Raw genomic sequence first — 14,870 nt, 5'->3', positions numbered from 1 at the left:
GCTAGCTCAGGCTTCAGGGGGAGAAAAAGAGACGCAGTGGGGAAAAATAATGGAGGAGCAGATGGCAGAGGAGAAGAAGGCTTCTGTTTACCAACATTAATCTCCAGTAATTAGCCAATTACTAAGGGGGGAAGTGTAGCCAAAACAGACTGTGGTGCTGATGGTGGGGGGGGGCAAGGAGAAGCAGCCCTTCCAAGGCTAAATTGGGGCTGGGGCCCACTGCCTGGGAACGAGCTGGCCTCAAAGGAGGCTGTGGAGACGGGGAGCCCCAGTCTGCAGAGGCTGACAGGCCACTGCCCCTTCTTGGCACCGCTGTATCAACTGTGCCCAACCGGCCCCCAGACCCAGATGAGCCAGAGTAGGAAGCCCCAGTAGGCACACACCACAGGACTAGCGTTTAAAACTTTATTCGCTTCAAAACCTTTACCAGAGACACGTTCTGTCCTGGGGTGGGGGTGGCCTCGACCTCCGAAGCAGCTCTGATGTTACCCCCTCCCCAGGCAGGACAAGCCAGGCCTCCTCCTCCCCAGCAAAGGGATGCAGGCCAGAGGCCAAGGCCAGACTAGGGAAGGGATCCTTAGGCCTCCCGAGGTGCTCACCCGAGATGGAAAGGTTGGGCCACTCCTATGGAGAATCAAAGTTTGGGGCTCCAGCTTCCCCTCACCCTGGAAGAAGGCGGGCGGGGGGGAGGTCTCAGGGGCTCTTTGGGGGAGGGGGAAGCAGGCAGCCGCCTCTCCATCTGGCCGCAGGGAGCTGGGACAGAGGCCAAGAGGGGCCCATCTGTCGCCTCCAGTCCTGCCAGTTTCTTGGAGCAGGCAGGGCTGGGGCGGGGGATCAGGGACAGCTGTCTGGCCTGGGTCTTCTCAGGCCAAGATGGGAATAGGAGCCACTTTGGGAGGGTGGGAAGTTGTTTTTGTTTTTTTTTTTTTTTTTTAAGGTTTTTGATTTTTTTTCCACTTCTTAAATAAACATGAATATATATATATTTTTTTCTTTTATAAAACTTTTTGGAGCTGGGGGGTGGGGAGGTGGGGGGGGGGTGGCCTGGCCTCCCTGCATCACTCGTCCTCAAAGTTCTGACTCAGGAGGAAGTTGGCTGCCAAGTTCTCGTTCTTTTCACAAGCGAAGTAGGCCTGGATCACCAGGCTCTCTGGGAAGCCCAGGGCCTTCAACTGTGGGGAGATGGGCAGGTATGAGCAGGGGGTGAGGGCCTGGCCCACCAGGGAAGTCACCCCTCGGCCAGGCCTCTTACCCGCTCTATAGCTTCCTTCTCCTGTGGCGTCACCTGGATGTAGTTCATCTGCGGAGCCTCCTCACCTATGGCGCCCACCTCACCCTCCACGTCCGAGATGTCTGCCAGCTCCCCGGGGGGCTCGTTCAGCATCTGGATGAACTGCTCCTGGTGCCGACTGATTTGCTGTGTGAGACGGGAGAAAACGAGACTGTGACTCCTAGCCCTTGATGCCTTCCTCCCCAGGTCCTTAGCCCTTTTTCATTCATTCAGCATATATTTAAAGGGTGCCTGTCCTGGCCAACTAGCAACATAATGGTGGATACAGGCCCCATCCTGGTGGAGCTGATGTTCCAGGGTAGGAAGATAGACCACGAACAAGCAGACGAGTGGATGACGACTTACAATGTAAACAGTGGCCCCAGCATTCAGTAGGGTAAACGTTGGGCTAGAAAAAAAACACTGCCTGCCAGGAAAGGGAGGTCTGTGATCTGTAGGAGGGGAAGGGACATTTCCTCCAGATAGAACAATTAAGTGCAAAGGCCTGGAGGTAGAAATGTACTTGGCAAATCCCAGAAACAGAAGACCCATGTGGCATGAACAGAGTAAAAGGAACAAAAAGGGGACAAAACGAAAGATGAGACCGGAGAGGAAGGTGCAGGGACCAGACCTGTGTTCTTCTGCTTTCTAGTATGAGGGAACACCACAGTGATGGTTAAATAGCGAAAGATGTGATCCATATACTGTTTAAAAACATTAACTCACCCAGGTGTTCTACAGCTCTATTTACGTGCGACAACTTTATTTATTTATTTATTTATTTATTTATTTATTTATTTATTTATTTATTTCTGGGAGACAGACACAGAACGTGAGCGGGGGAGGGGCAGAAAGAGAGGCAGACAATCTGAAGCAGGCTCCAGGCTGTGAGCTGTCAGCACAGAGCGTGAGGTGGGGCTCGAACCCACAAACCATGAGATCATGACCTGAGCTGAAGGCGGACGCTTAACCAACTGAGACACCCAGGCGCCCCTATGTGTGACAGTTTTTAATTTCAAGGTAAAGAGTGCTTTTTTAGGAATCTGGCTCCTGGTGCAGCATGGACCATGGGGCGGTGCAGAAGCCAAGGCCTGGGTGGTGGCTGCCAGGAAACCAGGTGGGAGATGAGGTGGCAGCCACAGAGGTTGGGAGAAGGGCTGGGTTGAGTGAGATGTTCTGGCAAGACAGGTGATGGATGACCCCAGCAAGCTCCCAGGGCCTGAGGCTCAAGCAACCCCAGGCTGGTCCTTGCAGGGAAGGGGAGGCATGAGAAGAGGGTCTGCTCTGAAGTCTTAGACCTCTAGAAAGCACTTTCAGGGGTGCCTGGATTGCTCTCAGTCAGTTAAGCATCTGACTTCCGCTCAGGTCATGCTCTCGTGGTTTGTGAGTTCGAGCACTGTGCTGGGCTCTGTGCTGACAGCTCGGAGCCTGGAGCTTGCTTCTGATTCTGTGTCTTCCTCTCTCTCTCCCCCCCCCCACCCCTGCCCCAAAATAAACACTAAAGAAAATTTTAGAAGGAACGCAACATTTGGAGGTCCAGATTGGTCACGTCGATTTGGGGGGCATCACTGCCCAAGACGATATGCAGGAAGGACTAAATAAAAACAACAGAGGTGTGCAGCCTGTGCCCTGCAACATCTGGGGAAAGTAAAAAGGAGGAGCCAGGACAAGAGACCGAGTGTGAAGTGGAGAAGCAGCAGACGACAGGTCTTAAACCAAGAGAGGGAGACCTTCACAGAGGATCCAGAAAACCCTGTCACACCCAGGGGCCACTGCCCGTGTGCACAGGAACCTTCGAGGGCTGGATGGAGCCTCGTTGAGCACAGTGGTCCCAGAGCCAACTGGGACACAGTGGTTCTGGGCAGTGCCACGCAACCCAGTGGGCGCTTATGATGCACCAACTGTATGGAAGCCAGACACAAAGGACCCAGAGGCTGGAGGCAGACACACACCACACCAGCAGCCAGACTACTCCAAACTTCTGGCATCTGCCTCCATTAAAGAGGACAACAGCACTTACACCTCACAGGATGTTTGGTGGGAAAATTACATGAAACCAAGCAGAGCATCATACTGCCTGGAGCATCAGGGGGCATCAGACCTGCTTTCCAAACAGAGACTCCCACATACCAGGCCAGGCCAGGCTAGCTTTCTGGGGCCGTGACACCCGCACGGGGAGTGGAGGTGGTGCCTGCCCTGGCTCCCTCCACCCCCAGGGCCGCACCTGCAAAAGCTGAGGATTCTCCTGGCCCAGCTGCTGGAGCAGGGCGGGCAGTAGTGCTGGGTTCTGCTGAATCACCTGCCGCATGTTCTGGAACTGGGGCTGGTCCCGCAGGAACTCCAGGGGGTTCTCTCCTGCCGGCAGGAGGAAGGTGTGTAGTCAGATGCCATGCTGGACTCCCAGAAGCTCGGGAGCGGGGGAGTCAGATGCCTTGACAGACACCCCACATGCACATCTCCCAACCCGCTCACCTCCTTCTGTGGCTGGCTGCTCCGACACCTGGCTCTCCTGGACAGAACCATGTTCTGGCTCGGGGCTCCCAGGAATTCCCTGTCAGGGGTCCTATTTAGTTCTAATGCGCAGATTGCCTGTTGCCTCCCTCCTGCACGCATGGCCCTGGCAGAGGTCAGGTGAGGCCTCGGCCCTGCCCTCCCCAGGCCCACCCCACCCGCTCATGCCCAAGCTCCTGCAGGAAAGCCTTTCCTGACTGGAACCACAACCCAACAGCTTCTGAGGGCAGGTTTCGCCTCTCTCACCACCCGTTAAGGTATTTAAGCCCGAGTACTCCCTTGAGGCCTCCCCAGGAGGCAGCAGCCCCACCTCACCGTGAGTAGATACTCCACGGCTCGGTGGGGGTTGTTGTAGCTGGCTCTTAGGGCGGCCACGACCCGCTCCCGCTCATAGCCCATGGACATGATCTCTGTCAGCATCGTCTCATACTCAGAGCCAGTCACTGTGGAAGGAGCAGCAAGGCCTGGGTCACCAAGGAAAGGAAAGGGCAGCTCCCAGGCCCTCCCACACCCACACAAGGCCCAGCTGCTGGCTGGGGCACCCAACTGCTTCTGCCCTGGGGACCACCCACCCACCTAGCGTGGATGCCGCGTCTTCCTCTCGCCCGCTGCTACCTGAAGAGGGAACAGAGCTGCAAATTCAAGAGAGAGAAATCGGACCCTGACTTCCGGTGCTTGCCCTCCCCCAGATATGTGGAAACATGTATGAGGGCGTTGGAATGTACTGGGAGGACAGGGCCCAAGTTGGGGCTGCTGCTCCCTTGCCTTACCCTGACACAGACTCCGGGGATGTCGTGGGGACTGATTCCTCTGACGGGCTCTTGTCCTCTCTGGCAGTAGGTGAGGGCTGGGACATGCCTGAGGCAGGGGCCGGAGGGAAGGATGTGGAGGACTCCGGGGCAGCAGTGGGTGAGGCCTCTGGGGGTACTGAAGTGCCTGGGCTAGTTTTGGCCTGTGACACCCAGAAAAAGGAGCAGGCATCAATATCCCTATCTAGCCCCAACATCCCATCCTGTCTCTGCCCCGCCCTCTTCATAGCTAATCTCTCTGGGGCACACAGGCTCTTTACCAACTCCCCAGCTAATTCGCCCACCCCCCACCCCCAACCAGCACACTTCACCCACCTTGGTCACCATGACGACTACAAAGTTCTTCTCGTCGATGCGATAGTCCCTGATGGGGACGTCATCACTCAGGATTTTGCCAGCATAGATGAGCTTCTGTCCGGCCACGGGGAAAGCATCACGACCCTTCTCAGCTTCTATCTTCTCCTTTAGAACCTTCACCTGGAAGGAAGGGCACACTCATTGCAAACCTCAAGATTCTTTCTTTTCTTCTGGGGGCAGGGGGAAGCGGAGGGAAAGACACCACAAGCTTCGATGGCACAGAGGCTAAGCTTCATAGTCAAGAACACCAGATTCGAATTTGTTTGCTCATCCCACCATGCAGTGGAGCATTTCCTCAACACTTATGACATGCCGGGCGCTGTTATAGGTACTGAGCACACAGCAAGGAACAAAACTCATCCGAGGTCCCTGCTTTCGTGGAGACAACACTAATGTGAGAAGAGGAAAACAAAACAAACGTAACTTCAAAAGATGTAAGGTATGCTAAACATAGAAGGAAAAAGAAATAAGACTCTTCATTGCATGCTGATGACAACGCTCAGTTTTCCCAAAAACGCCTTACATACATACGATGTATACACATCACTTATAAAACCTCATTGCTGCATAAAACAGGTATCGTTAGCCTTATTCTATATTTGAGGAAACACAGACACAGAGAAAAAATTAAGTAGCTTGCCCAAAGTCAAACCGTTGGGCTAGTCAAAAAATGAGTGCTTCTTCCTCTTCTACAAAAAGCGTACTTCGATGTCTCCTTCATGAGCTAGTTGTGCAAAAAGTACCAACCAGAGTTTAGACACTCAATATATTTCTTAGGTCCTAAGTCTCTTTTCAACTAAAAATGCAGCATAATGTTTACACCACGGGCTCTCACCTGAGGCAAAACCAAATTTCAATCTCCATTCTGCTATTACCTGCTTTTCTAATGGTGACAAAGTTCTCTAATTCCTAAATTTCCACATCTGTAAAACGTGGTGGATAAGTCAAGAGTGCTCAAATGACAAGCCTGTTTTGCAGATTTAAGATTAACACTAAAACGCTCAGCGGCTGGTAAAGAACAAACCACCAACCAACAAACATAAATCACTGAAAGTCAAATGGTTTATCATTTTCATCGTCACTGCCGTCACTACTTGGAATCTCCTGGTCACTACTCCCAAATTCGGCCACCGACGTCCCCAGGAGACGCCTGCAAAGCTACGAACTCGGAGCTCCCGTCCGGAAGAGCGTGGCCTGTCCCGGAATCGGAGCCAGCGGCTCCAGCGACCCGCGAGGGCACTGACATTGGAGACGGGGCCCGATGGGTGCCCCGGGGGGTGGGGCCTCGTCCAGAGACCGGCCCACAAACGCCATCAGCACGAGTCGCTGGGGGCTGGGCCGAGAACCAGAGGGAGGCTCGGGAGCCAGGCGAGTAGGGAGGGGTGGGCAGGGCCCTGCCCGCGCCGTCCACCCCGCCCCTTCAGTCGGGAGCCCGTCCTCCCCGCCCCCACCCACCCCCGGCACCCGTCGTTCCCGCCCCCGGGCTCCGGTCCAGCTCCCACCGTCTCGTCAGGCTCCATGCGGATTTTGAAGGTCTGCTGCTGCAGCGTTTTGAGTGTGATGGTGACGGCCATGGCAGGGCCCGAGCGACGCGGCGGCCCCGGGATCCTCACACAACATGCAACTCACGCCGCCGCCATCTTAGCGCCCAGCCGCGCCGCGAGCCGACCGCTTCCGGGGCAGGCGGTGCGCGCGCCGACCACCAGAGCACGTGACCTGCGCGCGCCCCCTTAGCCTTGGTAGGCATGCGCAAGAGAGAGCCCTTTGGCCAGGCATGCGCAGACTACAGTCTGCGCCTGGGGTCGGGGCGAGCCGCTTCTCAGTCAGCACGCATAACGTCACGTGGTTTCCTGCGAGTGACGCCATGCCCGTTAGCGGTGACGTCATACAGCCACAAAATGGCTCCGACGACCCCACTTTCGTGCTCCTATGAGTTTGTTGATTACATTGAACAGTTTTTCATGTACTTATGGATATTTATATGTCTTCCATAAAAACTTCATTTTTGTCTTCCAAATGAGTTTTAATTCTGGTCTGGCCACCCTCACAGGAACCCTTACTCAGGGCTGGAAAAAATACTCCAAAGGTCACCAACAATTAAATAAAAATTCGGGAAACCACATTTGGCTGCGGAAACAGGAACGACTGGCATTTTGTGACCTCATTCGTTACTGAGGGAGAGTTGGATTTTGGGAATGAACCTGCAGTACTAGTTCCTGGGTGCCCCATCTCTCTCTTGCTCCTTCCCTGACCACTTTGTTCACCCCAGTATCCCCAGTCTGACCCAATTATTTAAGTAAACTTTCACCTTTCAAGGCTTCCCTACACTGAATACAGAATCTCTCCACCAACTTTTCCTGGATACATCAATTCTAGAGGCCTCCCAGAGGGGTGGGGCTGGACCACAGAACACAGTAGGGTAAAGCATGGTGAACCATCCAATGAATATGGACTTGAAGGATTGCTTAGCCTAAGCTGAATATGGTGTTTTGTGGGGCTGGTTGGAAGCAAGGTTGGGCTTATCTCCCAGTTACTAGGTGGCCTTCCCATCCTGCATCATTTCCTGCCTCCAAACCTGCTCTTTAGTTTCCAAGCACTCAACCCAAGCGCAGCACCAGGCAGTTACCAGATACCTCACGCATTGCTCAACTGTGACAAGGTCCTGCTTGAGGAGTTTTCTCCTCTACGGCACACCAAGCCTAGATGTTTCCACCACAGGCCAAGCTGTCGAGGACTTCTTGCCTCTCCCCTGCAACAGGGGACATGAGCTCCAGCCTACTTACAGGACTTCAGTGACAGCCTTGTGGTCCCCAACAAGAGATGGGCCTAGGAGAGCCTCAGAGGCCTAGACTTCGTTGACCTGTCATCTCTGTACCATCCCCCGTGGGACCATCTCTTTCCCTCCAAGAATTTAAAGGCCACCAGCAAAGTATTTACCACCTTTGAACCTATATTCATGATTATAAAAGGAATAGCTTTTAACACCAGCTGAGACTTTTACAATGTGGTTAAGGGGCTCCTGGGTGGCTCAGTTGATTATGCACCCGATGGCTCAGGTCACGATCTTGCAGTTTAGGAGTTCGAGCCCTGCGTAGGGTTCTGTGCTGACGGCTGAGCCTGGAACCTGTTTTGGATTCTTTGTCTCCCTCTCTCTCTGTGCTGCCCCACCCCCTTCACTCATGCTCGCTCTCTCAAAAATAAACATTAAAAAAAAATTTTTTTTTAAGTATATATGGATGAGGGTCCAATGGATGGCATGAAATGGTGCTAAGGTGTGGGTTCATAGCCCTGCTCTACCTCTTACTAAGTTCTGGCACACAGCCTCAAACTGAACTGGTATAAGAAACGAACACCAATTCGGTGCAGAGGCTCAACGAGTTCTCATGTGGAGTATCTGTAATGGCACTTAACAATTGCTCTCCTCTGACTGGTTTGGGGTTGTGGGGGTAAACAACAACTCCTATCACCTTATGGGACATTTAATCAACACTTCAGCTGCTGAAAAATGAGCCTTACTCGAGTCCCATCCCCCAGAAGGAGACACAGGAGGAAGACACAAAACTTAATTTAATAGAAATTTTGTTTGTAGTTCTTACATTCTCAGTGTGACCCGAGCTGGAACCCACTGCCCCACCCAGAAGTGGCCCAGTCCTGGGAACAGGGGAGGAAGGGAGGTGGTGGGTAGGGGTCAGAGCTCAGGCCCTAGGAGCCCTGTTCTTCCTCAGTGCTGGGGGGGGGGGGGGGGGGGGGGGATGCCACCCTCTTCTCCTGCCCCCCTCTGGGATCCAGGAAGGAGAGCAGATGGAGTCTCGGGCCTGGGGCTTCTCCTCCACATTCCCCTGCCCCCTCAGGTTGGAGGGGGACTAAGGGATCTGGGAGAGAAGGGGACAGAAGAAGGCAAAGATGTCAATTAAGAAAGAGGAGGATCAGGAATAAGGACTAAGGAGAATCAAAGACAAAACACCAGTTTAAAAAAAAACGGGGGGGGGGGAACAAAACCAAAATCCACCCCAAATCACAACCCGCCTGGAAAAAATGAAAGTTCTCCAGTCTCATAGAGACATTATTTGGCGCAGCCGGCTCTGCGGCGGGAGCGCTCAGGCCTCAGTCCAGCCCTGGAGGCGGTGGTGTGGCCCCTACAGCTCGTCCTTGGCCTGGCCAGTGGCAGCATCTTCCTCCTCCTCTTCCTCCTTCTCATCCTCGTCCTCCTCATCCTCATCCTTGTCTTCCTCGTCTTCCTTGTCTGCCTCCTCCTCTTCCTTACGCTTCTTGTCCTCCTCTTCCTCCTTTAGTCTCTGTTCCTCATCTTGCTTGTCCTTCATCTGCTTTTCCGCCGCCTGTACACATACCACACCCGTACTTCAGGGCCGGGCCCCCACCCACCAGACCTGCCCACCTCCAAGCCCAGGATCAGACCCTGGTCCCACCTTCGTGACACCCCAGGTCTCGTTTCCAAACTCCTCTGCGTACGCCTCGTCGTTGGTGATGAGGAAGTTGTCAAAAATGGTGCCAGACTTGACCTGGGAGGCAGGAGGATGGGTGGACGGATGGTCAGAGGGGACAACACTCCCACCCCCTCTGTTCCCAGGACCACTACACAAGGCCCTTCACTTTCTTCATCTGTAAAATGGGGTCTCAGTCCCTTGTTCAAATATTTTTCCAGTACCTTCTACCACCCAGGCTCCATTCTAGGCACAGAATATTTGTCAGTGAATAAAACGTCAACCTGGTCTCTCTAAAGTTAATTTTCTTCCTTTGACTTTTTTCTAAAAGTCACATTTATTTATGTTTATTTATATTCTTTCAGCAAAAGCTCTACTCCTGATGTGGAGCTTGAACTCATGCCCCCAAGTATCAAGAGTCGCATGCTCTACCAACCGAGCCAACCAAGCATCGGTGAAACTAATTTTCTAATGGGGTAATCCAATTAACTTCTAGTTGTTGAGGACAGTTGAACAAGCTCCTTTGCATAAAGGGACTGAAAATGGTAGCTGGCACATAAATAAGCAAAACCTCAAAGAGAGTGCTATGAGCGCTCCATAAGACAGACCACGAAATTCTTCAGAAAAAGCACTGCTTTTGGATCAGACCAGCTCGGGGTTGAATGCTACCATCCCTTTCCTCCTGGGTGACCCTGAACCTGTGAAGTGCTCCGGGTATCCCCTCGGTCTCACCTGCCAGAGATCTAAGCCCAGGACAGCAAAGTTTTCATAGGCATAGATGTTGCTATCAGGGGAGTACTCAGGGTTGTCGATCTCTGGGTGGATCCAAGTGCCCTTGTAATCTGGGTTGTCGATCTGCCGGGGCTTCCACTCGCCCTGCAGAAGGGGAAGGTGACCAGTGGGTGAGTGGGGGTCAGCATACTCCCCACTGTGCGTCCCCCCAACCCCGCTCAGAGCCCCACCTTGTACTCAGGGTTCTGAATCACTGGTGGTTCCCACTCTCCGTCCATCTCTTCATCCCAGTCCTCTGGCTTTTTAGCATCAGGGTCGGGAATGTGCTCGGGTTTGTCCCAGTCCTGAAGGTACACAGAGAGGTCAGTCAACCCAGCTGTCCTCTACACCCTCCATGTAGGGAGAACCTGCCCAAACACCAACCTCAGGCTTGGAGTCTGTGGGGTCATCAATCTTGGCCCGCTCGTCCCAGTCTTCAGGCTTCGCAGCATCAGGATCCTTTATCTTCTTGGGAGGCAAGAAGTCCCAATCATCCTCCAAGGAGCCTGACTCCACCTGGCTGTTGTCGATCTTCACCTCATAGGTGTTATCCGGCCGCACAATCAACGTATACAGGTGTGTGAATTCATCATCCTGAAGAGAGTGGGAGATGAGTGGCCCCGCCCACAGGCTGGCCTCCGACATTCCCCTATCCGCCTTTTGTCACCACCCCCAGTCACACCTTGCAACGAATGTCCTTGTTGATCAGCACGTTCTTGCCCTTGTAGTTGAAGATGACATGAACCTTCTTGGTGCCAGGGCCACAGATATCCGGGCCTACGTGAAGAGTTGGTCCAGTTAGAGCAAGAGGATGCCCACCGTAGCAAAGCTCCCCGCCCCCACTTTACAAAGCAAGACTTGGTTCTTAAATACAGATCTGCAAAGGGTCACAACACAGGAATCAGCCTCTGACTGGCTCTAAAGGGCCGTAGGTGGAAACTTTCACAAAGGAAATAACCAACCAACCAACCAGAGCTCTAGAGTTTGATACAGCTAATATCAGAAATAACTGCATAAAACACCACAAATTAACAGTTTCACACCAACAAATAACAATGCAATCCTCTCATGTCCCCTCCCAAGGCAAGCCTCAACTACATAAATACAGTCCATATTCTCAAAACTACCTGTCACCAGCTTTAAGGGTCCCTGACATTTAAGTCTCCCTGTAACTAATCAGAGGTCAGCACCAGGGCGGGGCCCCTCACCAAACATGATGTTGTATTCAGAGTCTCCGTGCATGTCCGTCTGGTCCAAGCCCTCTGGAAATAGCTTCACGTAGCCGCCCCCACAGTCGATGTTCTGCTCGTGTTTTACTGTGAACTGCACCACCAGCGTCTGGCCCTTGTTGCTAAAGGGATCAAATCTGGCCGACAAGGCATAAAAGCGGGCATCCTGGCTTGTCTGCAGCCCTAGCAAGAGACCAGAGTGAGGTCATGGCTCAGCCCCAACCTCCATAGACCCTAAGTATTGGCCGCACAAACCACTGCCCCTTCCTCCCCCCCTGCCCCGCTCATGGGGATCCCAAGCTATGTCTGTCGTGTGCAAGAGCTTCCTCCAGGAAGTCCCCCTGAATCCGATCACCGCCCCCCCCCCCCCAACTCCGCCAGGCTCTTACCTTTATCCTTTTCCTGGTCACCGTAGAACTTGCCGGAACTCAGAACAAATTTTCCAAAATCTGACTTGTGTTTGGATTCAATCCAGCGGTCGGTCCACCCGTCTAGAGGATCAAAGGGGCAGGCTCAGTGCGGCCGTACTGACCCACTCCACCCCCACCGAATATCTTCCAGTAGCCTCAAACTGCTGCGGATTGGAAAAGGGATAACCCCCGACTGCCCCCGCCCCAACCTCTAGTTTGACACCTTGGATGGCTTAAAGGATCCTCCGCCAAACCCTAACTCACGCCGCGAGAGTCCGCTGCACCCTCGACGCTCCCCAAGGGACACACAACGGAGGCTCGCCTGCGGCTTTAGTCCCCGGAGGCCACCGTATTGGCCCTCTAAGCAGTAATTACAAGCGACAACGCAGATCTAGGCTGGGGGGCCGCTTTCGTCGTCGCGGCGGCCTCGAGGCGGGACCAGGCCTTACCTCCGTCCAGAAACTGCTCCTTGAAGTAGACGGTGGGCTCGGCGGCGGCCAGGCCGAGGAGGCCGAGCAGCAACGGCACGGGTAGCAGCATGGCGGGCCGAGGGGGCGGCGGCGCGCGGGCCCTTTAAAACTCTCCTCCGGCGGCGACTCTGCAGTAGGAACGGACGCTGCCGCCGGCCGCGCGTTTTTATACCCTACTGTCTCTCAAACCAACCTGGGCCGGCCTCTTGTCCCGCCCTCCGCACCTTATGATTGGTCAGTGGTCACGGCCCTGACTTTCCATTGGGTCCTTGTCGTCTGAGCAGGTTAGTATGTGCCTCGGAACGCAGAGTTCCCAGATGGCCGATTTCTATTGGCCATACAACTGGCCAATGAAGGACGACCACGCGTTGTGGGGGCCGCCCACCGATGTGGTGGGGGCCTCGAGCCCCTCTGGCCAGGTCATGTGACCAGACCTCGACCCAACCCCGCCCTAGCCCGCGCGCTTAGCTCCCGATCTGGGAGTTTAAAGAACGCGCGCGAGTGCCGCTGTCACTGCTCAGGACCGGGGTCCTGCCCCAGCTCGCCTTCTCTCGTCCCCTCTGCGGGTAAGGGTGGGCAAGGTTTTCTCAGCCACTTTCTACCCTGCAGTTGGGGAACCCCTACTGACGCGTTCTCTCTCGCTCGCCCCCGCCCCGGGCCACGGTGGGGCAGGGGGCGCCTGAGCTCAGAGGCCGAGTCCTTGGGTCTTCACTTCATCCCGGTGCCACAGCCTTGCAGGCCAGAGAGTAAAATGTTAGCTCTCTCCTCTCTGGCCCCTAGTGCCCTGGCCGCCTGTCAGATTGCTGCTGTGTGACCGGGGCAAGTCACTTAGCATCTGAAGACACAGGAGCCCCTAAGAGGCTAGGAGGAGAAACTTTGGCTAGGTGCCGCCCTACAAAACCGCTTTCAGTGCTGTTAGGGTTGTCCTGGGACAGAGGGAAGGAAGCCCAGAAGGCTCCAAGATGTGACTATAGGCTGTGGTTCCCAGAGTGGGGTAGGGTTGTTCCTCTAATTGCGGCCTCTCCTTTACCCCTCCCTCAGCCAGTAAAGGGGTCGCTGCCTGTGGTCTCCCACAAACGGCCTGCCTTTTGCAATTAAACGGCTAAAGAAAGAGAGGATGGGGGTTCCGTTGGGGAGGAAAAAAAGAGACAGATGGTGGGGAAGATAAAGTCCAAGGGAGATGGGCAGGACCCCTGAATCCAGAGTCTTCTGAAGCCAAAGGCACGTGACTGACAGTGACAGACACCATCTCCCTGCCCCCAAGCTGCAGGAAGCAGGAAGGAGAGCTGGGGGTTTCCCAAACCCTGAGCAAACAGGCTCTGGACCTGGGAACGTGGGCTTGGAAGGGGGAATCCTGGCAAAAGCAGGGAGGGGGGGGGTGCTTCGGGGATAGTGGTGGGGACTCAGAAAAGGGAGGAATAAGGAGTCTTGGAGAAGTTGGGGTTCTGCCCCAGGCAGTATCCAGTATCAGCCAACCTGCACCCCCCCCCAATCCCTGGTCATGAGGAGCCCCAATCTGGGGTGGCCACTGCAGGCCTGCCACTGACCCTCCAGCCTTCCTTCCCTTCCGCCATATGTCATGCACACATGAGCTTGGTGCTTCCTGCTCGAATGTGGACACTCTGACGGTCTTATTCACTTTACCATCCCCCAGTGTCTCTTGCAGCACCTGGCACCCGGCAGGCTTAAAATCTACTCGCTATGTGACAGACAGAAGGAAAGACTCTTGGAGGAATTCAATAAACAAAAGAGGAAGAAAGTGCTTTGAAGCTAAGAAGGGACTTTGAGGGACACATCCCGAATTTTTATCAGGAGCTTACCGTAGGGTCAGGACTGGATGATGTTGAGTAAACCCATCTTCCCGGCTCAAATAGTAATCGTGATGGTTAAATGAGTAAAGATGTTCTGCTTAGAATCGTACTTGTCACATGCTCCACACAGTTGACTCTTAGCAAGTACGTGTACATGTGTGGGTAGTATTTTCACTTAAATAACCTGTGTTCATAGCATCTCTATCCAGGCAAGGAAACAGGCACAGAAGGATTAAGCGATTTGGGTGAGTGGCATAAATGGGATTAGAATCTACTTACACTGCCTACTATAATCTCCACTGGCCACATGTGACTGTTGACCATTTGAAATGTAGCTTGTCCCAACTGAGATGTGCCATAACCGTAAAAGCACTCATCAGATTCTGGAGACTTAGTATGGAAAAAGAATGTGAAGTATTTCATTAGTAGTTTTATAGTAAGTATGGAAATAATCATTTGGACCTGGCAACTTTGGTAAATTCTTCCAATTAATTTCACCCATTTTGTTTTTGACATTGCTACTAGAAAGCTTAAAATTAGATTTGTGTCACGCATTCTATCTCTACAGGCCAGAACTGGTTTCGAGTATGCATTATTGCCCTGACATTGATCTTCTCCGAGCATTCAGGGATGGGGGGGTGGGATCGGAGGTGTTTATAGTTTCTGGCACCATATCTAGCAACTGTTTGTTGCTAGAGACCTGCCACCCTCTTGAGCCTCCATTTTCACATTTGTGAAATGGCGATATCAATATCTGTATCAAAGTTTTTGGGAAAATGAAATAACACAC

The 14,870-nt window shown here is 53.5% G+C and overlaps 2 protein-coding genes and 1 long non-coding RNA gene across 4 annotated transcripts; 1 reads left to right on the top strand and 2 right to left on the bottom strand.

Annotated features, from left to right (window-relative positions):
• Positions 1-391: 391 nt before the first annotated feature.
• Positions 392-6,627, bottom strand: RAD23A (RAD23 nucleotide excision repair protein A). The gene is made up of 9 exons (XM_040450076.1): positions 6,450-6,627; positions 4,906-5,067; positions 4,552-4,733; positions 4,358-4,413; positions 4,097-4,224; positions 3,743-3,821; positions 3,495-3,625; positions 1,253-1,417; positions 392-1,172 (listed from the first exon to the last, which is right to left on the bottom strand). Exons 1-9 carry the CDS (start codon positions 6,519-6,521, stop codon positions 1,059-1,061), a joined length of 1,089 nt encoding a protein of 362 aa, XP_040306010.1. The 5' UTR covers positions 6,522-6,627; the 3' UTR covers positions 392-1,058.
• A 1,869-nt stretch (positions 6,628-8,496) lies between these two features.
• On the bottom strand, positions 8,497-12,416 carry CALR (calreticulin). 2 transcript variants are annotated; one of them, XM_040450074.1, is made up of 9 exons: positions 12,249-12,415; positions 11,779-11,880; positions 11,369-11,572; positions 10,843-10,937; positions 10,545-10,754; positions 10,352-10,465; positions 10,122-10,265; positions 9,375-9,467; positions 8,497-9,284 (listed from the first exon to the last, which is right to left on the bottom strand). In XM_040450074.1, exons 1-9 carry the CDS (start codon positions 12,337-12,339, stop codon positions 9,084-9,086), a joined length of 1,254 nt encoding a protein of 417 aa, XP_040306008.1. In that variant the 5' UTR covers positions 12,340-12,415; the 3' UTR covers positions 8,497-9,083. The 2 variants fall into 2 exon arrangements, with proteins under 2 accessions (XP_040306008.1, XP_040306009.1); XM_040450075.1 differs by lacking the exon at positions 11,369-11,572 and having other exon boundaries at positions 12,249-12,416.
• Positions 12,417-12,456: 40 nt separating this feature from the next.
• LOC121014056 (uncharacterized) lies at positions 12,457-14,187 on the top strand. Its single transcript, XR_005783026.1, has 2 exons — positions 12,457-12,835; positions 13,924-14,187. It is a non-coding gene; the product is annotated as an uncharacterized LOC121014056 (long non-coding RNA).
• Positions 14,188-14,870: the final 683 nt, after the last annotated feature.

This window comes from Herpailurus yagouaroundi, unplaced genomic scaffold (assembly GCF_014898765.1).
Source record: "Herpailurus yagouaroundi ecotype Mexico unplaced genomic scaffold, PumYag 200, whole genome shotgun sequence".
NCBI lineage: Eukaryota > Metazoa > Chordata > Mammalia > Carnivora > Felidae > Herpailurus > Herpailurus yagouaroundi.
Note: the sequence above shows the minus strand (reverse complement) of the source record. Positions and strands in the feature narration are given on the sequence as shown.